The following is a 25,482-nucleotide window of genomic DNA, read 5'->3' as shown; positions in this document are numbered from 1 at the left end:
TCGTGAGTGTTCGTTACCTGCCTTTCAACGTGTCATGTCTTATGTTGCAATATAATTAAATTATTGAAAACTAAATTAAGTTCGATCAGATGGTGATGAGCCTCTTAAAGAAAGATCGATTAAGGGTTATGTTTAGTCTTGGTTTTAGTATTTCTTTGTTTTTCATTATTTTTTAACTACTATGCTTCTGAGTCAAGATTTTTCTTTGACCGCACGCTGGTTGGTTTTAAGGTTTTAAAATCATTTTTATATTTTAGTCCAGTTATTTGATTTAGAGTCCATGTTTACAGTAGATTTTTAAAATGGTGAAAGTAAAACTGTCAAAAAGTGTTTTGTTACAAAAGTGATTTGGTTGCTAAAGTTTCATTGGATTCAGACCTCTATATTGGACGCATGGGTCACCCAACATAGAGAATACATCATAAAGTTCATGTGATTTGAATGCAAATGTTGCCTATAGGTGCTTTATTAATATCCTACAAATTGATGGTCAAGATGTACAACACAATGTTAGACAATATGGTAAAGCCATATCACCAATAAGTAAAACATTTGACTGTAGTATCACCAATAAGTAAAACATTTGACTGTAGTTAAGTAACCATTATTTTGACTAAACACATGACCAATGACTCTCTACTTTGTTATCTACTCTCAATCCTAGCTACCACCACCACATCCACCGCCACATCCACCACCACCACTATCACATCCACCGCCAATCCCACCGTCAGTATCAGCACCGATACCACCACCGTTATCATCAGCGCGGCTACCATCCCCACCACCACATCCACCATAGTATCCCGGGTGGTGAGAGCTTCGTCCACCACTTCCTTTTCTCTGTCCTTGCTTAGCATTCTGATTGATACGCCTATAGAGGCGGGACTCATCTTGCTTAGCTCCAGCCTCCCCATACATCTCCATCAACACCTTGCTCGCTGCGTCTTTCGACTTTGCATCAACCACTAGTTCTGTTCTGCGCAACATCTCTATCGCTTTTCCATTTGAACCGCATTTTAAGTAAGCCTTTGCATGCTTATTCCTGTTTGCCAAGCCAATACAAACGGTAGCGTTTCATCTTCGATTCTTTTCAGAAATAACTTCTCCATTGCCTCCACGTCAGCAGGTACACTCGCGTAAGCCTTCAAAACGTTATTCTCCGTCAGAGTCTTGTCATGGACAACTTCGTTCTCCTCCATCTGCCTCAGAACCTCGTCGACCATATTTGTTTCCCCAAGAAGGCCGTAGAGAGAGATCATCTCGTAGTAAGGGTTAGGTATGAAGAGAAGATCTTTCTCCTTCATCTTCTCGTAAGTGGCTTCGGCTTTGTGCCTTGTTTTCTTGGACTTTGTGTAGAAGCTTAAGAGAGTGGTGTAGACTGAGTCGTTTTTCATGTTCTCAGGAATGCTTTTGAATAACTTCTCTGCTTCGCTCAGCCCTGAATTGATCTCAATAAGATAAAGCCGAGATGCAAAATCTTCAGTGCTTAGCTCGAACACCCCTCGTTTAGTTATCCACTCTGAGACCTAAATACATCACCAAGATCATATATATATATATTCTTTCATGAGATCTAAGTGATAAAGACTTAGAAATATTGAAGAAACGGAGAGACCTGGAGAGCGTGATCGAATCGCTGAGACTGGCAGAGAGCGTTGATGACGGCTCTCAGATCCGTAGGGTTTGTTTCATTGCCTTGTTTCAGCCATTCGTCAAGCACAGGTGTGACCTTAACCCTCCTTAGGAATCTTTTCTCCACCGCCATGACCCGACTATGTAAAGTGTCATTCAGATTCGCTGACGTTACGGTACGCAAGAATTGAATCGGCTGTGTTTTCCCGAACAAGAGAAATCGTTTTGAGTGTCGTCCAAGGCTTTGCATCATTCTCTAATCGTTTTGAGATCAGGCAGGAGAGAGATGCGATGTGAGAAGCGCAAAATATTAAGCGGCCCGAGTGGTTGAGAGAACATGTATGAATTTATATGTTACCTAATTCTCCATGCAAATCCCTTGCAAATCGGAGATTTGTTATGTTTTTGGTGGAGTAATATGTATTTTTCTGTACCGGAAAAATTATTTAACATGAAAATATGTTAAAAATTAGTGTCAATTTGATGACGTATGTTGATTGTATAGTTTTATATGGTTCTGATATAAGTAATTCGTAATTTTTTTTTTTTTTGGTAAAATGTTAAGTAATTCGTAATATTAGTTCAAGTGTTGGAAAGTTATCCACATTCGGTTTTTGAATCAGTTATTTCAGGTGAAAATATGTTCAAACACTTTAGAATCACACAAGTAATAAAAGGGAAATAAGCTCATCATAGAGACTGTCCACGTAGGACAAAATAATCCACCAATCAGAAGTTCTTTTTTTGACACGTCAGATCGGATATGTGATGCTGGGCTACGATTTTTTTTTTTAAAATGAAAGAATGTTAATGTGTTGGCCCAGCAAGCCCATCTCTGTTCCTATGGCTTCTTCTTCATGCCGTCAAAATCTGATATGCGAGAACCTCGACGTTTCCTTTTCTCTTTACTCCAGATCCTGTTTTGCTTTATTTTTTCTCTAGATCCCCTTTTGCTCGATCGAATCGTGAGACCCTTTGCTTTACCTCCCCTCTTTCCGTTTCACGATCTCATCAATCAATACGTTCCACACTTCCTTTCTCCATTTAATCTGATTTATGGATTATCTCATCCTTTCGCGTTCTGAATCCATTTATAAAACTCTTATTCCGAGTTTTATTTCGACCGAACTTGATTATCGCGATGAGTTCGAACGGAAAACTGACGTTGTCCGGTGATCTGAATTCGAAGAAACAAAGAGGCGTTGGGGCTGACTCCTTTCCCGGTGGCTCTTCGGGCATCTCAATCGGCGATCCCCATTCGAAAAAATGCAAAGGCGATGCGTCTGTCTCTTCTCCCGGTCTGAACAAACCCATCGGCGCGACGGGTGACTCTTCCGGCGTCCCCACCGGCGTATCTAATTTGAAGAAACCTAATGGTAAGAGGACCCGTGTATTTCGTTATCTTATTATAATATCGGAGGCTTTGTGATTTCTCAGACAATGATAACGATCATACATATTCTGCAGGTCCGATAGTTGAAAGGGCGAAGTCAGTTGTATCCTCCGGCGTTAGGGGCAAAGCCGCTGTCTCCTCTGACGTCAGGGGTAAAGCTATTGTCTCCGTCAATGTTAGGGAAGTGATGTTCTTCAAAGATGTGAATTTCGGTCCTCATGAAGGCGAGGTGAGGTTTCGGTTGATCCACTTTTGGGAAGCTCGAAATGTTCTGACGAAGCTTCTTTTCGGTCTCGAGATGCTTCTCATCGACGAAGAGGTATAAACCGAGTTATTTTTTATGTTATAAGTTAATAAATTGTTTAAACTACAAGCTAAGATATCATTTTAGCTTCAAACTTATCTGTATATTCCAAGTTGATATTTTTTAGAAGCAAATATATATTGATGCACTTTTTTTAGAATTGAATATTCGTGCTTGATATTTTAATCACGTAAGCTAATTCTTTTTACTGTCTCGCTTGTGTGATTTGCTCTACGTTTTTAGATTGTTCCATAGTCCAACAAAAACGTTTTTGAACTTACTGAATTCATATTGCCTGTTGAGTATCTTTAATATCTTTGTTCACCTTTCAAAGAATTCGTGACTTTCTTTTCTAATATAACTCTTTCATGTTGTTAACAGGGCACTGTTATACAGGGCTTCATCCCATCTGCACGGATTGAAACCTACTTGCCACACATGAAAGCGGGTGGCATTTACAGACTCAACAATTTTTTCGGGTCTAGAAATAAGACTCTGTACCGAGTAGCTGAGCCAAGTGTCGTTATCACCTTCTCATCAACATCCGCTCTCTCTGTTCTGGAGAACAGTCCGGTCTGTTTCCCTGATGACCGTTTCCGATTCCATGGATATGAAGAATTCGATGCTGCCTGCGACTTGAAAGGAGATCTCTATGGTAAGTTCTCACAATCATTCCACCTCATCATCATCTGTATACGATGATGTTTAGTTTCTTTTTGGGTTTGTCCAATCTTATATATATAGGTTTCATTGCTGCGAATATAGTATATAAAGTATTGACTTTGAATGATGTCTTTTGTAGATTATGTTGGCCACATCAAGCTTGTGAATGGGCAGGTTCTCAATGACAGTCTCGTGCTAGATGAATCTGAGATAGCTTCAACTCGCCGCATTTTGCTTCATGTTCAAACACATGAGTAAGCTAATACATATCTTCTTCTATTTTCATATATTGTTTCCCTTACCACGCGTGTTTTGGATGTTGTAGAGGCCCCGTTATGAAGCTATACCTGTGGGACAAAGCTGCTTTCGACTTCAGTGAAAAATTTAAAGCATCTGGAGGAACTGCAAAAGTTATTTTAGTCACCACGCTAAACCCGAAACGCTTTGGAGGTTTGTATATCAATTTTTATTTTATTGTTAAAGAAAATACATAGGATGGGAGTGATTCTTATCTGTGTAGTTTAGCTTTGATGAATAGAACTGCAGCCGATTGGATTTGTAGTTTAACAGCTTTGAGCGTTTGTAAAGTCTGTGAAGCATTAGGTGTTGAGTAACTCGATAGGTTATGGGTATCATAAATTATAGATGTGCATAGTCTTCATCTTAATTTATTAAGATTTTGATCTGTATTACATCATTGGAACTGGTATAGGTGCCCTATCTCTATCTTCCATGGCCTCATCACGTGTATTCATGGACAGTGATGTCCAAGCAACCCGAGATTATCTTGCTTGGTAAGCATACTGTTTAACAAATATTCATTGTCTTCCAGAATAGTATTTATGCTTTGACATTGTCTTCAGGTTGGTCTCAAACTCGGATGTCGCCAACAGAGTTGATGCAGACGTTGTCACTAAGACTGAGACAGTGACCATAGGCGAGCTCTTTTCTTATATGAAGCAAGCAGCTGCCAAGGTAGTTTATTACCAATGGATAACACATTAACTATGATAGTCTCTGTTTCTCACTTAATTTTAAAACTTTTTTTGCAGGTTGCTTGGTTTGAGTGCATAGCGACCGTTGCTGATGTTGTGCACGGTTTAAGCTGGTATTACATAGGCTGCGGTGTGTGCCACACTAAGGCAACCAAAGGGCCTACCACCCTTATGTGTAAGAAATGTGGGAAGAGTGATATTGTCGGTGTTCCACAGTAAGTGAACCAAATTTGCCTATACTCATTCTTTTAAAGGATTCATTATTAATCTGCTAACTGCACAGGTTTCTGGCCAAGATCTCTGTGTACGATAAGAGTGACCAGGCGTTTTTTTTTCTCATTGGTGATGCTGGTCACGAGTTGACTGGAAAGAAAGCTTCTGAATTGGTTGAGAGCTATTTTGAGGTAATTACAGACCCACCATCTTTGTTTTTTGAAACTGTATTCTTACAATATAGTTAGAAATGTGTAGTGACAATTGTTTGAATGTATGTTAGGCCAATGAGAGTGTAAGAGATGATCACATAGTTCCAGTGCCTCAAGCTCTGTCAGATACCATAGGACAGACTCGCAAGTTCATTGTGAAGGTCTCAAATCATAATTTGACTGGCAAGACCCAATCTTTGACTGTGACAAAGGTTCTCCATTCAGACGATCCAGAACTTGAAGGCGAGCTGGAGGAAGATGTGATTATCCCAGCCGCCCAGAAAACTTTGGATGATGGAGGTGCTGAGGATGATCCTTCCATGGACTCTAAGGGCGAAAAGGTGAAAAGAGCTGCTCAAAATGATGAAGCAGGTGATCCTAAACGAGCCAAATGTGGCTAGGATGTTTTAAGTGGTGGTGTTTATGGTTACTAGACATTTATGCGTTTTTACTTTTCAATTTCAAACTTCATATTTGCAACAATTGAATGTCTTTCTTGAAAACTCTTTTTGGTTAACTTATGTTATTGCTTTCTTTTTAAGTTTGGTTTTGCTCCATATATTTGTTTCGATACTCAGCTTACAAAGCATAAAATGTTTGATATATACTATATCTGAACATGCACCAAAGCCCTACAAAGGGCTAATACCATATCAACAAGTTAATGAACTGAAGCTCATGATCATATTTTTGAATTTTCTATTTCTTGCTAATCAAAATCTGTACGATAGGTTTTAAATTGAGGCGTCTTTCACATGCTGTTCTGTTCCTCTATTAATGTTCTTTTCATTGACTTAATCCATAATTTGTTATCATAACTATAATTTGATTAATTTCCGTTTCTTACTAACATTGGAACCAGACATATCATCACCAATGCATTTTAGTCTGGAATAAAATTATCTTAAGCACCACAATATGAATATCAACACTTACTTAGCATAAAAGTAACACACTATCTCATCTTATGTGGTTATCGACTTTCCATATTATATTATAAATAGTTTGTAACTGTTTTCCTTATCAAAACATCGTTACAATAATAATAAAATTTAACTCATTTTAGATATGCTTATAGTATTTTTTTTTTTTGCAAACACTGGAACAAAGTATAGACATATTTTGAACCAAATACTATACATTAGCCAAAATCAACATAATCTAATATAACACCAACTATATAATAAATGATCTATTTATTAAAACTGCTTAAATACAAAAAAAAAAAAAATATACACCGTAGATTCAAGTTCAAACACAATATTTTATGTAGTCATTCAATTTAATAATACTCTTTTTTTTTCCAACATAATAATACTCTTTACATACACAATATAATATACAAATATCTGTTTTCCTAATTCTAAAACATATTATGGACATGGGCTGACCCATTTACAAATCACAACAATGTAAACCATAAAAATCCAACACTCAGCTAAATCTCTGGCCAGACCCAATATAAAATGTTGATCGATTCAAATTTCTATAAATAAACATAACAATGATACTTAATTGTAATAGTTTGGTAATACATTTTAATATTTTTGATAATCTCATTGTTATTTTGTATATTTTTATATTTTTAATCATATTTATTGTGTTCATTGCATAGTTTGATTTCCATTATAAAAATAAAGTAATGATAGGTACGAAATTGCATTAACCAAAACTGCTATATTCTAAAAAGAAGACTAATTTTTTTACCTTAATATCAAGATTTTTTTCTGAACTTTCGTTTTATGAGATCATTATGAATATAAAAAAAAATATTTCGTTTGAATTTTTGTGAATATTTTCTTTAACATATATTTTAATTGAGAAATATAAAAGGGGAAAAAAAGATAAACTCGAATTTTCTTAGTTTTGGAGATACATTCCTTTCAATCCAAACAAAAACATTAGAAGTTATTATTATTAAAATCGACTATCAACACACTTTTCCGCGCATCGCGCGGAGAAAGAATCTAGTTTAATTAGTTGATGGATATATTGATATTTAGATTGAACTTGAAGGGTTTTGATGTTAAGTACTTCGTAACATTAGTCATGTGTCAGGATTTGAGTTCATAACCGTAGTTGATTAAATTTTCCAAAATATTATCTACGTGCATGTTAAGCATTATATGTCAAAATTAAATGTGTAATCCAACACAAAGATATAAGCATGAACACATTTATTCAGAACAGAAACTGAACCTAAAAAAGATTTAGTTCGAGTTTGGATCCTACCGATTATTCGAACAAATCTCTACAACCAAGAAACTAGAACCGAAACGGAACCGAATCAAAACTGAACTGGAACCGAATCAAGAACGAATATAAACCTAAATTTCTATAATATAATTTACATACTTATAAAAATTAATTGTACTGTATTTACTTTTAAGATAATCAAATAATTTAAAAATACTATTTATAAACTGAAATACCCAAAACCCGAATTACTAAAATATTTTTAAATGAAATATTTAAAAGTAACAGAACTATCCAAATTTTTATTTGAAACCCCAAAAATCAGATATTTAATCCAAAAATCCAAAATTTTCTAATTGTTAACCCGTATTAACCGAAAAATCGTAACCGAATAGAATCTAAAAATATTCTGGACATGATCCGGTTTCCAAATTTTTCATCCGAACCGAGAACCAAAGAAACCGAAACCGAACCATATTGAATTTTATAAATACTCGAACATATCCTAAAATTTAGAACCAAAGAACCGAAAAAACGAAGAACTGATCTGGAACCAATACCGAGAACAAATGCCCATGACTAAGATCCTTGACAAAACCTCTCGCAATTCCCTTGAAAATTTGTGAGAGGTCGTAATGTAGTACCCTGGGTTTGTGGTAGTAGATTAAGTGAAAATGGCTTATAAGAATTGATTTGGCTATCTATGATACAAAATGTACTTACCTTTTCGGTTAACCATCCAGAGATAACTCTAGAGTTACGCGTGGTTGAGCTGGAGCAAACAAATGATGGGTGACGTATCAGGAAGCTGCTGCAGGTTGGTCAATCCTGGTACCGTGTAAGTAAGGACAAAGCACATGGACCATATCGTGTTTGCTGGGTCAGTAGATCAAGTCTACTGAGCCTTTTCGATAACGCACCAGACGTCAAATGAGGGTGAGACTCATGGGCCGAGAGAGGACGTGGGGGCTCACGAACATTGGGGGGTCGGACCTTATAATTGCTATCAGAGCTGAAACCTGTTGAGACTGTTTAGTCGAGTGGACTCACAACATCGGAGGTGACAATCAATATGTGCAACGAGGACGTTCCACTCTCTTAGTGAGGGTGAATGTAGTACCCCGGGTTTGTGGTGGTAGATAGGTGGAAAAGGCTTATAAGAACTGATTTGGCTATCTATGACACAAAGTGCACTTACCTTTTCGGTTAACCATCTGGAGAGAACTCCAAAGTTAAGCGTGCTTAAGTTGAAGAAATCAAAGGATGGGTAACCTATCAAGAAACTGGTGCAGGCTGGCTAATCATGGTACCTTGTGAGTGAGGACAAGGAACGAGGAACGGTATCGTTTTTGCAGGGTTAGTATATCATGTTTACCGAATCTCTCCAACAACGCACCGGACGTCAAATGAGAGTGAAGCTCACAAACCAAGAGTGGACGTGGAGGCTCACGAATATTTTCGGGTCGGGGTGTTACATCGTACCTATAATGGTGAGTTGAACCCGTCTTTGTGCCTAGATGAAGGCGAGTTTACTTAGAAATATTTTTAGTCATTCAATTCGGCGAGTTATTCGTACATGTCAAGGTGAGTTGAAATCGTCTTAAATTGTGATGATCAACTAAGCGAGTAACTCGAACCTGTCAAGGTGAGTTGTACTCGGCTTCTCCTTTCAGCCTTGGTGGAATGCTGCCTAGATGATAGGCGATATACGTAGATGATTGGCGAGGTGCTTAAATGTTAGGTGATGTGTCTAGATGAGTCTCTTTCCTTTTAGTCTTTGAGGAGTTTCTTTATTTATATATGATTGAATTCAAGGTCTAATTCCTTTTTCTAAGATTTGACCGATTTTTTTGTGATTTCCATTCTTCAGTGTTTTTAAACTTGGACCGGCGGTCGGACCGGGTAAATCACGAACCGGAGACCAGTCCGGGTTGAGTTAATAGCAAAACCCAGTTAAAATTGAACTAGTTAAAAATATGTATTAAACCGTTTAAAACTTGAAAGCCGACGATCCAATGAAATGGCCAAACCGAGGTTCGTATGTAAACCAAAGTTTTGTTAATAGGATAATTAAATTTTCTTCTTTAAATAAGGATGAATTTTGTAAGAAATTAATAAATCAACGGCGTAACTCGTTTTTTTCCTTCTTTGCAACTCACAAATTACAAGATTCACAAACATAAATTTTCATGCCAATGCCAAGATATCATTTATGTCTACTTCTCACTTTATTTAAATATTATTACATGATCTCTTGTGTTGAAGACTTTAATTAACATTCATGAAATTCTAAATTTGTATAAAAACAAAGCATTGTACTTATTCTTTCTTCTCATTACACGAGTAAATAAAAACATAGTTTACATGATTTTTTTTTTTTTGACAAAAGGGCTTTTTACATGATTTTTTTAAAGATGAAGAATATTTGGAGTGATGGTTGGAGAATGAAGTTTAAATGTGTTTTTTATTGATTTTAGATTTGAACTATTAAATTATTTTATAACTTTGTATTACATTTGGTTACTGAAACATTTTATTTGATATGATTTTTGTAAATAATATGTATATTATTTACAAAATATCATTAAATTGAATTTGGTTGAATTTGGTTGAACCTAATTGAACCCGTTCCAACCATATTAAACTGTAATCCAGATATTAAACCGTAACCGGATCTGGTTTTAAAAACATTGCCATTCTTTTAGATATACCGAATCCATTGTTTAATAAGTTCTATTGATGGAGTGAAGCCCATCTCCAATATTTTGGTTGCTAAAGTTCAGTGGGATTCAAAGCAATGGTATTTACAATATGAACATCTACTTGAGAATTGAAGTTGTTGACGATTTTATTCAGACCTCTATACATAAATAATAAGTCTTCTGGGATTTGAATCCAAATGTTGCGTATTGGTGCATTAAAAATATCTTAAAGTTGCTGGACAAGATGTAGAACACGATGTTGGTAATATGGTTAAGTCATATTATATATTAAAACATTCGACGGTAATTAAGTAAACCATTATTTTAACGAAAACATGACCAATGACTCTCTACTTGGTTTTCTACTCTCAATCCCAGCTACCACATCCACCGCAACCACCACCACCGTCACCGTCATTATCAGCACCGACACCACCACCGTTATCATCAGCGCGGGTACCATCACCACCACCGTCATCATCAGCGCGGCTATCATCACCACCACCGTTATCATCAGCGCGGCTACCATCCCCACCACCACGTATACTGCCACATCCACCACCACAGCCACCATAGTAATATCCCGGGTGGTGAGAGCTTCGTCCGCCACTTCCTTTACATCGACACGCCCCCTTTCTCTGTCTTTGCTTAGCATTCTGACTGATATAGAGGCGGGCCTCATCTCGTTTAGCTCCAGCCTCGCCATACATCTCCATTAACACCTTGTTCGCCACGTCTTTCGACTTTGCATCAACTACTTGTTCTGTTCTACGCAACATCTCTATCGCTTTTCTATTTGAACCACATTTTAAGTAAGCCCTCGCCATGCTTATCCCCGTTTGCCAAGCCAACGCAAACGGTGGCATTTCATATTCGATTCTTTTCAGAAACTTCTCCATTGCCTCCACATCAGGGACACTCGCGTAAGCCTTCAAAACGTTATTGGACGTGAGAGTTATGTCATGCTGAACTCCGTTTTCTATCATCTGCCTCAGAATCTCGTCGACCTTATTTGTTTCTCCAAGAAGGCCGTATAGAGAGATCATCTTGTAGTAAGGGTTAGGCTTGAAGAGCATATTATTCTCCCTCATTTTCTGGTAAGTGGCTTCGGCTTCGTGTCGTGTTTCCTTGTCTTTTGTGTAGAAGCTTAAGAGAGTGGTGTAGACTAAGTCGTCTTTCATGTTCTCAGGAATGCTTTTGAAGAAGTTCTCTGCTTCACTCAACCCTGAATGAATCTCAATGAGATAAAGCCGAGATGCAACATCTTCAGTGCTTATCTCAAAAACCCCTCGTTTTGTTATCCACTCCGAGACCTACATCACCAATAACAGACTTTGTAACAGGTAGGTAGTAGCTTATAACATTAAGATTTGATGCTACAATAGTTGTATTTTATTAGGACATTATAAAAATTTATCACCAAAAACAGATTTTGTAACAGGCCAGGGGCATAATAGGTAAAAGAACCGGTAGCTTAGGGCATCTCTAACCCTACTCCATTTTTGACTTCAAACTCAATTATAGAGTAAAATCTTCTCCAACCCCACTCCATATTCAACTCCAAAATGGAGTAATAGTTAGGGTTACTCCATTTATGGAGTAAACCTACCCATTACTCCATTTTGGAGTTGAACTTTTTATATTTATGAAATGGTCCTTTTGATTTTTAATGTTTTTATTTCATACTTAAAATAACATAATAACATAAAAAAATATAATACTCCACAAAAGATTACTACTTTATAGTTTACAGAAAATATGCATAAACTTATAAAAGTCAAAACTAAGAATAAAAATATAAAATAAATATAATATAATGTAAATAAGTAATTTAATAATTAATTCGGTAAATTGTTTTCGAAACTACCAAAAGCGGTGAAGTATTATTCAAACGGAATAAATGAGTTTTTTAATTTTATGGGTCAAAATTTTGATTGATAACATTTGTACTTGTTGAACTTGATATATGCACAAACAAACTTGATCTAGTTGTATTTTTAATGATAAATATTTAATTTAAATAAAATATTTTATTATAGAAATTTTGTAAACATAAAATAGTTGGGTTAATTGTTAATTTTTTATAAGTTGAAGGTACTAATAACAATTATTAACTAAATGAAAAAATAATCTTTTTGTTTGCAGTAAAAAATGGAGTAATACATTGGAGTAAAATTCAACTCCATTTTGGAGTTACACCATTTTGGAGTTACACCATTTTGGAGTAAAATTTGGAGTAATACATTGGAGATGCTCTTAGAACATTAAGATTTTATGCTACAATTTTAGTTGTATTTAATTAGGACATTATAAAGAAAGTTACTATGAATAATTTTTTTTTTTTTTTAAAGTGTCATACCAGCATTGTTCTGTAAAGTAAGAGTTAGAATTAGACCCAAAGAAAAAAAACAAAGAGTTAGAAGCCTAGAAGAGAGAAAGTAAGTGAGACCTGGAGGGCGTGGTCGAATCGCTGAGACTCGCAGAGAGCTTTGATGACGGCTCTAAGATCCGTAGGGTTTATTTCATTGCCTTGTTTCAGCCATTCGTTCAGCACAGGTGTGACCTTAACTCTCCATAGGAACGGGAACCTGTTTTCCACCGCCATGACCCGACTATGTAAAGTGTCATTCAGCTTCGCCGACGTTAGGGTACGCGTGAACTGAATAATCGCCTGTGTTTTCCTGAACGAGAGAAATCGTTTTGAGTATTGTCCAAGGTTTTGCATCATTCTCTAATCGTTTTGAGAGTGACAGAGAGAGAGATGCGGCGTATCTGGTGATAGAGAGCTTGGGTCTGACGTGAGAAAAGAGCCAAGGATTAAGCCCATTGGGCCCGGCGAAAGAAAAGAGCTCTCAAGTCGGTAAAATATGGGAGATGTTTTTTTTTTCTTTTGTGAGAAAGGACCTTCTATTAAAATAAAGAGAATAAAAATGAGTTAAGCCCATTGGGTAGAGTTGCATTCAGCCTATACACTGTTAATAGCTACGGGCCTAGGCCAATCCAAAATTAAGAAAATAATCTGAACCTATTAGACAGATCAGTCGAGAGAGACAACATGCACAGAGGCGTGCCTACAGTGTATTGAAAAAGGCATTCGCCTTAGGCCCCCGAATAATATTACGTTTTCTAGGGTCCTAAAATTTAAAATAATTTCTAGTTTAGTTGCTTAAACGTATTTCTAAAAAAAGCTTTCCACGAGAATCGAATAACTCAATTTCTAAATCTTTATACTTTTTTCTTATAGGACATAATATAGCATATTTACGTAATAAACTTATTCTTGTAAGTGTTAAACTTATGTATTTCGAGAATGTGATATATCGTATTAAATTTTTTTTTCTTTATGATTGTATATAAATTTATTTTTAAAACTTGCCTTATGCCCCTAAAACCCTTCGCACGGCACTGAACATGCAAGGCGGAGAGCTTTGGTAGACGGGCAAAATCCCTAGAAAGATGAAGACAGAAGATGCTTAGAAGATCCAAAGCGAGTGATGTATTAGAGAGCCAGGCTACACCAGTAGGAGAGCATATCAGACGAAGCGGTAGGGTTTGAATAAATCATAGTAGATGTTATTCGGGTGTTTTGTTCCTGCGTCCTTTTCTATGTAACATGTGTGCTACAAGCCTACAAGCGTGAAGGTGACTTAGTTAGACGCTAAAAAAATTATTAAGGGTTTTTTTCCTTTCAGGAGAACTGAAAAAAATATGAAGTGCTCAACCATGAATCGCTTATGGAATATATCCCAAGAAAGTAAATAAAATGTGTCCAATGAACTTTGACTAAATCTTATTTAGTTAATTATATTTCTAACTATATATACTGAAATTCACTAATCTATTATATTTTTTGCGAAGTGACTTTTCGAATTGGAGCGCTTACGTTAAAATTAGAGTGGTTAATATTGTTTATACATTTAATGAATAAAATATATATATTAGTCACAAAATAAAAAAAAATATTAGATAAGTGATTAAAATTAATTATAATAAGAATTATCCAAAATATAAATATATTTTAAAAGAAAAGATAATTATTATATATACGTTTTTCAAAAGATAATTTCTATATATATTGTGTTGTTATCTAAAAAATCTTTTAATTAAAAATTTAAAACAGAAACCAAATAACTAAATATTAATCATGTAAAATTCTTAATTTTATAGAATTGAAAAGAGAATATTGAATGATTTTAAAGATTTTACTATATGATAAATATAGTGTACAAAGAAATTTTCAAAAATATAATAATTAAAAAGATAATTTTTTTATTAAAAAATAATTATAGTTATAGCTTTCTATTAAAAATCAAACAAACCAAAACCTAAAGGTATCCAAACTAAACTATAGTACATATGTTTTTAATTTGGTAGTTAAATTGTGTAAGATGAAAATTGAAAACTGAACCAAAATTCAACTAACCGAATTAAACACCTTAAATCCTGCCCGTTCAAAGTAAATAATACTTATAGTTTTCTGTTCAAAATCAAACAAACCAAAAACTACAGGTATCCAAACTAAACTATAGTACATATGATTTTAATTGGGTAGTCAAATTTGTCTAAGCTGAAAACTGAACAAAAATTCAACCAACCGAATTAAACACCTTAAATCCTACCGTTCAAGTGCATACAAGATCCACCATTTTAACCAAGTGGTGGTAACCTAGTGGCAATATCTTGGAGTTTGGTGTGTATCCACATCAGTCCTGGATTCGATTTTTCTGAGAACTAAATTATCATTACTTGGTCGGTCTAGGCTTGGGCTTCGGTCCAAATGGTTTACATGGTGGACCATAACAAATGATTGGTCCATCCCCTGGTATTAGTCGGAAGGTATTCCAAATTCAGGTCAGGCAGTGTGGTACGCTTTCGGGCTAGTCTACTCTATAGAACTAAGTGTGTTCTTCCCGAAGCCAACCGGATCATCCGATAGGGTTTATCAAAAAAAAAAATCCACCATTTTAAATCAAAATTCTAAGTAACTAAAAGTTTAACAGTGTTTAGTGTATCCACTGAAGTTCTGTTAACATGGCTAATTGTTCCCCAAAAATACTAAACCATATAAGGGCATACTTAGCTCCGGTCTCTTAGCCGGGATTCTTAACTTATGTTTTGATATTTTTTTGTTTTTTTTTTTACACTTTTCAGTTAAGATGCAGCTCTTATATCTCTTATTTAAGAGACAGTTCTTAACTTTTCTTAGTTAAAATTTAAGAAAAAGTAATAACCGTTTCTTACCCGAAGTTAAGAACCTCAGTTAAGAGACTGGGGTCAATGATGGTCTAATCATTAATAATATGTAGAAAAAGAGAGAATACCACGTGACTAATAATAACTAGATTCCATCGTAATGTACCATATAAAATCAATCAATATTTTCTAACCTTGTTGGGATTGTATGAACGGATGGGGGAAATAATGAGTGCAGTCGCCCGGTATTTAATACTGTTTCCTCTGTGTTAGGGCATCTACTGTATACCATAATTTTTTCTATATTTTACTTTAACATAAAGTACCTTTATTATACTGTTATATTTGTTTCAACGGTCTAACTCCATAATAGAGTAGAGTAGAATATAAAAAAATGTTATTTTTTACTCTAAATATTATATAGTATAAAAACAACATTTCTATATATTCTACTCTATTATAAAATAACTTTATTATAAAATTAATCATTGAAATAAATATAACTTTATAATAGAGTTATTTTATTTTATAGTAAAATATAGAGAAAATTATAGAACACCATTGGAAATGGTCTTAGAGCAACCCAATCGGTTGGCATGCTTGTTTTAAGTTCTTAACGATAAAAAGTTATGGTGTTAAAAAAACAACTAAAAAGTTAATATCTTAATGTGTATTTAAATTTATTTGCGCTAGATAAATATTACTAATAAAAGTGAAACATGTGTCATCAAAATTTCTAAACAGGTATTTAAAGTACCTCAGCCATCTATCTTACTTATTTTTCTATACGTTTATCTCGTTAGATAATTCTCCAGAATTTGCAGATGGAAAAGCTCTTATAATTAGATTTAGAGATCTCGACTTTTTTATATATACCTATTATATATAAAATTACATGTTTTTAAGAAAAATAAATGTAAGGAACCAAAACACTTTTATTATTTTATTATAAAATTAATTTTAGCCGCCCCTGCTCTTACATGATTCAATTTTTTTTTTCCTTTTGAAAAGTCCAATTTGGTTCAAGATGATTAGGTAAAATATAAGTTTTGAAAGTCCAATTTTTTTCCTTTTGAAAAGTACATAAATTTATTGAGCCGCCCCTGCTCTTACATTGACTTTTTTTTACATGATTCTAACACTATTAAACGTAATGAAAACGTTCACTTTACTAAATTCTGATTCTCGTTTTGTTTTGTAGACAGCAAATTACCTTTACACGCGTACACACATATATACATATAAGTATATAACTTTTAACGACAAATGATAAAATACATGCCATATTAAGAAACCAATGAAAAAGAACACAGCTAATCTCTGAAATGAAAAACAACGATAAAAATAGAAACAAAGCTTGAGGGTGAGACATGCTATAAGTGTTAAACTTGGGATGTATACCAATTATGGAAGTAGTTGCCGCCATATTATTATTATTTAAATGTGTGGTCCCTATGAAAGTTAACTTGGCCATATGATCAAAGTAAACGTCTCATGTGCCTCAAGCGACGGGTCTGGCATTAATTATATGAGTCGTTCCAGTCGGATACAGTTCGAGTGATGGATAGATTACCGTTCCATATTAACTCTTTACATTAAATACAATTTGAACGACTGATTCAGTAGATAGCTCTTTTCTTTTTTAGTTCCCATTATATCATTTTATTCTCCTCACCTTCCCTTTCCCCACAAGCAACCCACGTTACCCACCACCCTAAATACTTCTCTGCTCTTTTGCGCTTTCCAATACATCTCTGTGTTCACTGAGTATAGAGACATCCTTTAAGGTAAACATGCAGAACGATAGGGAAGCAAACAAGGAGGATAAGAAAAAGATGAAGAAAGAATCAGTGTCCCTGATGGGTTTGTTCAGCGCAGCAGATAGAGTTGATTACATTTTGATGTTCCTAGGTACTTTCGGGACGTGTGTTCATGGTGGTACGCTTCCTCTCTTCTTCGTGTTCTTCGGGAAAATGTTAGACTCCCTTGGCAATCTTTCTACGGATTCTACAGCCATATCCTCCCGTGTTTCAAAGGTTTCTCAGAAACCCGCTATTAGTGGATGTTTATGTAGTCTCTTCTTGATTATGGTTCATAATACTTTGGTGATTTTTCTATTCCAGAATGCTCTGTGCTTGGTCTACTTAGGGTTTGTCAACTTGGTATCAGCCTGGATGGGTAGGTTTCTAGCTATATTACCGAGTTTTAGTTGTTTTCTCATGTTTAAATTTGGAGTGCTTGTATTGGCAGGAGTTGCTTGTTGGATGCAAACAGGGGAAAGACAAACAGCACGACTGCGTATAAATTATCTCAAATCAATTTTAGCAAAAGACATTACTTTCTTCGATACAGAAGCTAGAGATTCAAATTTCATTTTCCACATCTCAAGTGACACCATCTTGGTTCAAGATGCAATTGGCGACAAGGTAGTTTCTCAAATACATTCCCACCATATACGAACGATAGTTATTTTTAAAATGACTTCAAAAAGATAATCTTTAACTTCTTCTTCATTTTAAATTAGTAATCTTGAAATGTATATTTTCAAAACTCTTAATTAATCTATTATTGGTTTAAAATCATTATAAATAATATATTACAGAAATAATACATTTATAATTAAATTTTAATTTTTTTTAATATGAACGAAGCAACACACAAAAAATATTATATGAAAATAGGAGAATGAATTAATTAGGGCAAACAAATGTAACTGATGATTTTTTTCTGTTTTGTATCAGACTGGCCATGTTTTGCGTTACCTATGTCAGTTCATCGCTGGATTTGTGATCGGTTTTTTGTCAGTATGGCAACTAACGCTGCTCACATTAGCAGTGGTTCCATTGATAGCAATTGCAGGAGGAGGATATGCCGTAATAATGTCAACCATCTCAAAGAAGAGTGAAGCTGCTTATGCTGATGCAGGCAAAGTAGCAGAAGAGGTTAGCATTGCTTCATACGTGCGTTTGCGTTTACATGTGAAAAACGTTTTCACAAACAAAGTCACATTGTAAGACTATAATTTTAAGTTCTTTTATAAGAATGTTAATATAGAAAATGTAAATACCAACGCAAAACTCATTTCGTTTGTGGTTAAGTTTATGATTTTAGTTAACTAATAAAGTTTGTTTGACATGCTAAAAAGATCAACCAAAGAAAAACATGCTAAAAATTGTGGATTTAACTATGGATCGAAATCTCTTTTTTTTATATTTCATTATGAACACTTGGATCTACAGGTTTTGTCACAGGTCAGAACTGTGTATGCATATGTGGGAGAAAAAAAAGCTGTAAATTCTTACTCAAAATCTCTCAAGAAAGCTCTGAAGCTTGGTAAAAGGAGTGGTCTTGCTAAAGGCTTAGGAGTTGGATTAACATATGGCCTCTTGTTTTGTGCTTGGGCTTTGCTTTTCTGGTATGCTAGTTTGCTTGTACGCCACGGCAAAACAAACGGTGCAAAAGCCTTCACAACGATCCTGAATGTCATTTACAGCGGATTGTAAGTCCAAAAAACGTGAACTTTTTGCTTGAAATGTCATGACATTTCATAGTATTGATCGATTAGTTGCAATTTTACAGCTCCTTGGGTCAAGCCGCCCCTAGCTTATCCGCGATTTCTAAAGGCAGAGTTGCTGCTGCAAATATATTCAGAATGATAGGAAACAACACTCTTAAAGGTTCTGAAAAATTAGACAACGGAACAACTTTGCAAAATGTATCTGGAAATATTGAGTTTCATCAAGTGTCTTTTGCTTATCCTTCCAGACCAAACATGGTTTTTGTGAATCTGAGTTTCACCATAAATTCAGGCAAGACTTTTGCATTTGTCGGTCCTAGTGGTTCAGGGAAAAGCACTATCATATCATTGGTTCAACGTTTCTATGAACCCAAGTCCGGAGAGATTCTCTTAGATGGGAATGACATCAAGAGCTTGAAGCTGAAATGGTTGAGGAAGCAGATGGGTTTGGTGAGTCAAGAACCGGCATTATTCGCCACGACCATAGCTTCCAATATTCTTCTTGGTAAAGAGGATGCACATATGGATCAGATTATAGAAGCTGCTAAAGCAGCCAATGCAGATAATTTCATTAAATCATTACCCGATGGTTACAGTACTCAGGTAATCTACTCGAACTTGAATAGTCATCAATTTTTTTTCCATAGTCATCATGTTGATATACCTTAAATCTAGTATGACACGTTAGTAGTATAGTGAGCTGGAGATCTCGTTGACCCAAAAATATAGGGTCATTTTTGGATGGACCACGATATTAATTCAAACACTTGTATTGGCTTAGCTTAGACCGGATATATATATATATATATATACATATATATATTCCTCATTTAATAATAAAATATAGTTGTGGATAAATACGAGTGAACCATATTAAATCTTGGTATCTTTTACTTCTTTTGTTTATCATATGTTTTCACATGGTTCTGAATGGTGACCAAAATGAAGACGTGGGAAATTGGGAATGGCTAATTTTTTTTCATTCCTTCAATTTTTCTTTATCATCCCCTATATATTAATTTTGAAGCATATTTTCGTAGACACGTGTCATCACGTTCTTAGAATCTTTAGAAAAATAAGTTGGTCCATATAAATATATATTAAATATTTTTTATTAAATTAACTATCAAATTGATTACTAGTGTACAAATGAATATTATCAATTCTTTCCTTAAATAAAAGCTATAGAATTACCTAATATGATTTAACATATATACATGACAATTAATGATTACGAATAATATATATTCGATAACAATTTTTGTATCCTCCTTTTTTTAATTCTATGATTAACAATTTTTTGTATCATTTTTAAAATAAAAGCTATGCAATTACTTATTATGATTAAGATATATACACAAAAATTAATGATTACGAATAATATATATTTGATAACAATTTTTGTATCCTTTCTTTTTTTTGTTTAAATTTATATTATTAAAATAAATTAAACAATTACATTAAGGATAAAATAAAAAAATAGATTTTTTCTTATATCTTATATTTTAATTTTTTAAAACGACTATAAATTACTAAAAATGGTAAAAGTCCCACATTAAAATTTTTGGGATCAATGGTTTAACTTGTTTTTGTCAAGCAAGATACAAGTAATCATAAGTCATATGAATATGAAGTCTCATTAATATATATTCATATTACATATATATATTAATATCATTTAAATTAAATTATATACAATATAAAAATATGTTAATTTCAAAATTCGCATTGAAAAATTATTGAGATATTAATATTTTAATTTTGAAATTTTTATTGATAAATCTCAAACTAAAAATTTTGTGCTTAACGATTTAAATTTTTGTTACATCGAATATACAAATCTTAATAAAATCATATGAGTAGTAAGTGCCAATAATAAATATTTATATTAAAATATACTATATAAATATATATATATATATATGTGTGTGTGTCTATATCACAAAAGTTTAATTATATACCATTATAAAGTAAATAAAATGATTATTTTGATTTATTTACCAAAACATGATTTTAAATAAACAAAAAGTATTGGTTTTGATTTATGTGCTTACTCTAATGTATATATTTTTATGTATACAAATTATTTTTTAAATATGTGATTTTTAATATGTTATTTGATCCTCACAATCCCAGAAGAAGTTTAAAAAAAAGAAACAAAATTCATATTAGTAGAACATAAACGAGAATGAAAGCACAGTTTTATAGAGTTAGAAAATAAAATCACTTATAGAGAATCAATAGTAAACAAATCGAGAGCAGAAAACCTAATTTTCCTTCATCATTTTACAATCGATGTTGTCTATTTGGTTTTTGTGATTTGTGTCAGCTGCAAAACCTTTATTTTCTTTTGTGCATATGAAGTCTTAAAAATAATTAAAATGAGTTGTAATACTTTAACTCTTCAACAATGATTTTACATTTAAGAGACAAACATTTGCATTCGTCATTTTACAATCGATAAAGATTGTATTGTTGCAAAATGTTAAAACCATTTAATGAACAAAAATTAGTATTGAAAACTCACTCCGCGCATGTGCGCGGGTTATCATCTAGTTTCTTTTAATTTAAAGAATCACTAGATTTTGATCCGCGCTCTATAAACGTAAGATGATTATTTTTATATAAAATTAATAACCCGTTTGTTATTTAATAACATAAATAAAAAAAAATCTATTTGTTCAATCCGTTGTCACTTGATACATATTTTGTACATTCGATGAAATAACCTGGAAAACAATAATTATAAAAATGCCTACTCATAAATCGTAGGTTGGTTTTAAAAAACAACAACATTATTTTAAGTTTTGAAATATTAATTTTATGAGTCTGCTTTCGTTGATGAAAAAAATATATATATTAATTTAAAATAATTAAAATTTATTAAATATAATTTATGTAAAATTACAGTTTTCTAAACGCTTATATTAAGAATATTTATGTAATATCAATTTATAGAGAATTATATTTAATTTAAAAATATTAGAGATAAAACTTATTCCAGTGTAATTTATTTTTAAAAAAATTCATAATATTATCTAAATTTTTGAAAATTTTGAACCGTATTAACTTAGTTTGTATATAATAAAAACGAATTTTGACCTGTATATATAGGTAATGACCATATAAATAATGAAAACTCCCCTATATATTATTAATCTTGGAGCATTACAACATGTTTTCGTAGACACGTGTCATCATTTGGATGATTCTTAGAATTCTTAGGAAAATAATTTGGTCAACATAAATATATATTATACTTTTTTTATTAATTTAACAATCAAATTGATTAGTAGTGTAGAAAAGAATATTTCCAATTATTTCCATAAATAAAAGTTACGGAATTACCTACTATGATTAACTTATATGTGAAAATTAATGATTATGAATAATACATATTTAATAACAATTTTTGTATCCACTCCTTTTTTTGTTTAATTTTATATTATTAAATAAATTAAACAATCACATTAAGCATATAATAAAAATTAAATTTTTTTCTTATATGTTATATTTTGAATTTTGTAAAACGACTATAAATTACTAAAAATAGTAAAATTTCCGCATTGAAATTTTTTTGATCAATAGTTTATTTTTTTTTTTGTTCAAGCAAGATACAAATGATCATAAATCGTATGAAAATAAAGTCTCATATTATATATATAGAGCCAGTCGCATAGCACATCTTTCATATATCCAGTTCCTGGTTGGCCACACCACTATGATAGGTTGGAGAAGGAGGAACTCAGCTCTCAGGAGGACAGAAGCAGAGGATTGCCATTGCTCGGGCGGTTCTAAGGAACCCAAAAATATTACTGTTAGATGAAGCAACAAGCGCACTTGATGCTGAATCAGAAAAGATTGTTCAGCAAGCACTCGACAATATTATGGAAAAAAGAACAACAATCGTCATTGCACACAGATTATCAACTATCAGAAATGTTGACAAGATTCTTGTATTGAGAAATGGTCAAGTTATCGAAACTGGTAGCCACACAGAACTGATATCAAGAGGAGGAGATTACGCTAATCTTGTGAATTGCCAAGAGCCAGATCCTCAATCCGTTATGCTGGAATCTTGTAAATCTCTGGCTGGATCTTTAAGTTCAAGAAGGGTTGCTAGTTCAAGGAGGACTTCAAGCTTTAGGGATGATCAAGAAAAGACTAATGAACAAGATTCAAATCAAGAAATTTTAAGCTCATCTTCTATGGTATGGGAACTTATAAAGCTAAATGTTCCAGAGTGGTCCTATGCATTACTTGGCTCAATTGGTGCAGTTCTTGCTGGAGCACAGCCAGCATTGTTCTCCACGGGGATTGCTTACGTGTTAAACGTATTTTATTCGCCTTTTCCGAGTGTGATTAAGCGCGATGTCGAGAAGGTAGCTATTGTCTTCGTTGGAGTTGGAATTGTAACACCTCTCATTTATCTCCTCCAACATTATTTCTACACACTTATGGGAGAGCGTCTTACTTCTAGGGTTCGCTTATCCTTATTCTCAGGTATGCACATATTATTTATACATCCTTTATAGAGCATAGCAAAAATGAAACAATGGCTTTGGACCCCCCAAAATTCCTTGATTTGATTCTTAAATGTTTTATTTTTTCTTGCAACATTTGCAGCGGTTCTTTCGAATGAGGTTGGTTGGTTCGATATGGAAGATAACAACACTGGCTCACTCACTTCAATCTTAGCTGCTGATGCAACTTTGGTGAGGAGTGCTCTAGCAGATCGCCTCTCAACAATAGTCCAAAACCTCTCTCTCACATTCACAGCATTAGCAGTTGCCTTCTTCTATAGTTGGCGTGTCGCAGCTGTTGTGACTGCTTGTTTCCCTCTTCTCATTGCCGCTTCACTCACCGAGGTAACTCAATAGCTCCAGGCGCCACTTAGGTTGCTGTAGAGTAAACCCTCCTTGTGTATCTTCCCTTAATCTTGAATCTAATAAAGCTTGATATGTGTTATACGGTGCAGCAATTGTTTCTAAAAGGCTTCGGAGGAGATTATACAAGGGCTTACTCTAAAGCAACTTCAGTGGCGCGTGAAGCTATTGAGAATATAAGAACAGTCGCTTCCTTTGGTGCTGAAAAGACAATCTCGGAGCAGTTTGCTTGTGAGCTAAGGAAACCCACCAAGAATGCCTTTCTAAGAGGTCATATCTCTGGATTTGGATACGGTTTGTCTCAGTGTCTCGCGTTCTGTTCCTATGCTCTTGGTCTCTGGTACATCTCCGTTTTGATTAAGCGTGAGGAGACGAACTTTGCGGATAGTATCAAATCTTTCATGGTATTGCTTGTCACGGCTTACTCCGTAGCGGAAACACTTGCTTTGACACCAGATATCGTGAAGGGCACGCAAGCACTCAGGTCGGTTTTTAGGGTTTTACATAGAGAGACAGAGATACACCCAGACCAGCCTAACTCAAAGCTGGTCACTCAGATCAAAGGAGATATAGAGTTTAGAAACGTGGGCTTTGCGTATCCCGCAAGACTTGACATCCCCATTTTCCAAAACCTAAACCTAAAAGTCTCAGCCGGGAAAAGTCTTGCGGTTGTTGGAGCTAGTGGTTCAGGAAAGAGCACGGTGATTGGTCTTATCATGAGATTCTACGATGTGAACTACGGTAATCTCTGCATCGATGGGCAAGACATAAAAACCCTAAACCTACGTAGCTTGCGGAAGAAGCTAGCGTTAGTCCAACAAGAACCAGCTTTGTTTTCAACGACCATATACGAGAACATCAAGTACGGGAACGAGAACGCGTCGGAGGCAGAGATAATCGAAGCCGCGAAAGCTGCGAACGCGCACGAGTTCATAAGCAGGATGGACGAAGGGTACAAGACGCACGTGGGTGAAAAGGGAGTGCAGCTATCAGGTGGTCAGAAACAAAGAGTGGCTATCGCTAGGGCGGTTCTAAAGGATCCTTCAGTGCTTCTCCTTGATGAGGCAACGAGTGCTTTGGACACGACCTCGGAGAAACTTGTCCAAGAGGCGCTTGACAAGCTTATGAAGGGACGAACCACGGTGCTGGTGGCTCATAGGCTCTCAACCATAAGAAAAGCAGACAAGATCGCTGTGTTGCACAAAGGAAGAGTTGTGGAGAAGGGAAGTCACAGAGAGCTTGTTTCTAAGTCGGATGGATTTTATAAGAAATTGACGAGTCTTCAAGAAGTGGTGTAAAGTGAAAACTGAAAACAAGGAATTACTGGCACAGCATGGGACATGCATCTAGCTTTCTCGTTGATACGGCTAAATTATCACATAGTTTAGTTAATACATTTTACGGACGTCTATTTGAATTTTTTAATCAATACACACGTATTTACACAACATGCTTGATTGTTATATATGCATCTAATTTAGCACACTAAATTAATTTTATCGCATATAGAACTCTTAAGTTATCACATTGCACTGATACTTATTTCATAGCTTATCTTTATCTGATGTCGGTA

The 25,482-nt window shown here is 34.4% G+C and overlaps 3 protein-coding genes and 1 pseudogene across 3 annotated transcripts; 2 read left to right on the top strand and 2 right to left on the bottom strand.

Annotated features, from left to right (window-relative positions):
• Positions 1 to 169: 169 nt before the first annotated feature.
• Positions 170 to 1,768, bottom strand: LOC106363211 (annotated as a pseudogene).
• Positions 1,495 to 5,972, top strand: LOC106364655. The gene is made up of 10 exons (XM_022691745.2): positions 1,495 to 3,011; positions 3,103 to 3,347; positions 3,714 to 3,987; positions 4,135 to 4,249; positions 4,321 to 4,445; positions 4,708 to 4,789; positions 4,859 to 4,970; positions 5,048 to 5,205; positions 5,274 to 5,394; positions 5,487 to 5,972. The coding sequence occupies exons 1-10, from the start codon at positions 2,777 to 2,779 to the stop codon at positions 5,814 to 5,816; spliced, it is 1,797 nt and encodes a 598-aa protein (XP_022547466.2). The 5' UTR covers positions 1,495 to 2,776; the 3' UTR covers positions 5,817 to 5,972.
• A 2,902-nt stretch (positions 5,973 to 8,874) lies between these two features.
• On the bottom strand, positions 8,875 to 16,837 carry LOC106363208 (putative pentatricopeptide repeat-containing protein At1g43010). The gene is made up of 2 exons (XM_013802995.3): positions 12,763 to 16,837; positions 8,875 to 11,626 (listed from the first exon to the last, which is right to left on the bottom strand). The coding sequence occupies exons 1-2, from the start codon at positions 13,039 to 13,041 to the stop codon at positions 10,682 to 10,684; spliced, it is 1,224 nt and encodes a 407-aa protein (XP_013658449.2). The 5' UTR covers positions 13,042 to 16,837; the 3' UTR covers positions 8,875 to 10,681.
• A 268-nt stretch (positions 16,838 to 17,105) lies between these two features.
• Positions 17,106 to 25,359, top strand: LOC106367298 (ABC transporter B family member 14). The gene is made up of 9 exons (XM_013807039.3): positions 17,106 to 17,542; positions 17,630 to 17,684; positions 17,757 to 17,932; positions 18,248 to 18,448; positions 18,746 to 19,005; positions 19,086 to 19,626; positions 22,752 to 23,526; positions 23,650 to 23,891; positions 24,002 to 25,359. The coding sequence occupies exons 1-9, from the start codon at positions 17,300 to 17,302 to the stop codon at positions 25,205 to 25,207; spliced, it is 3,699 nt and encodes a 1,232-aa protein (XP_013662493.2). The 5' UTR covers positions 17,106 to 17,299; the 3' UTR covers positions 25,208 to 25,359.
• Positions 25,360 to 25,482: the final 123 nt, after the last annotated feature.

This window comes from Brassica napus, chromosome A9, assembly GCF_020379485.1.
Source record: "Brassica napus cultivar Da-Ae chromosome A9, Da-Ae, whole genome shotgun sequence".
Classification (NCBI taxonomy): Eukaryota; Viridiplantae; Streptophyta; class Magnoliopsida; order Brassicales; family Brassicaceae; genus Brassica; species Brassica napus.
Note: the sequence above shows the minus strand (reverse complement) of the source record. Positions and strands in the feature narration are given on the sequence as shown.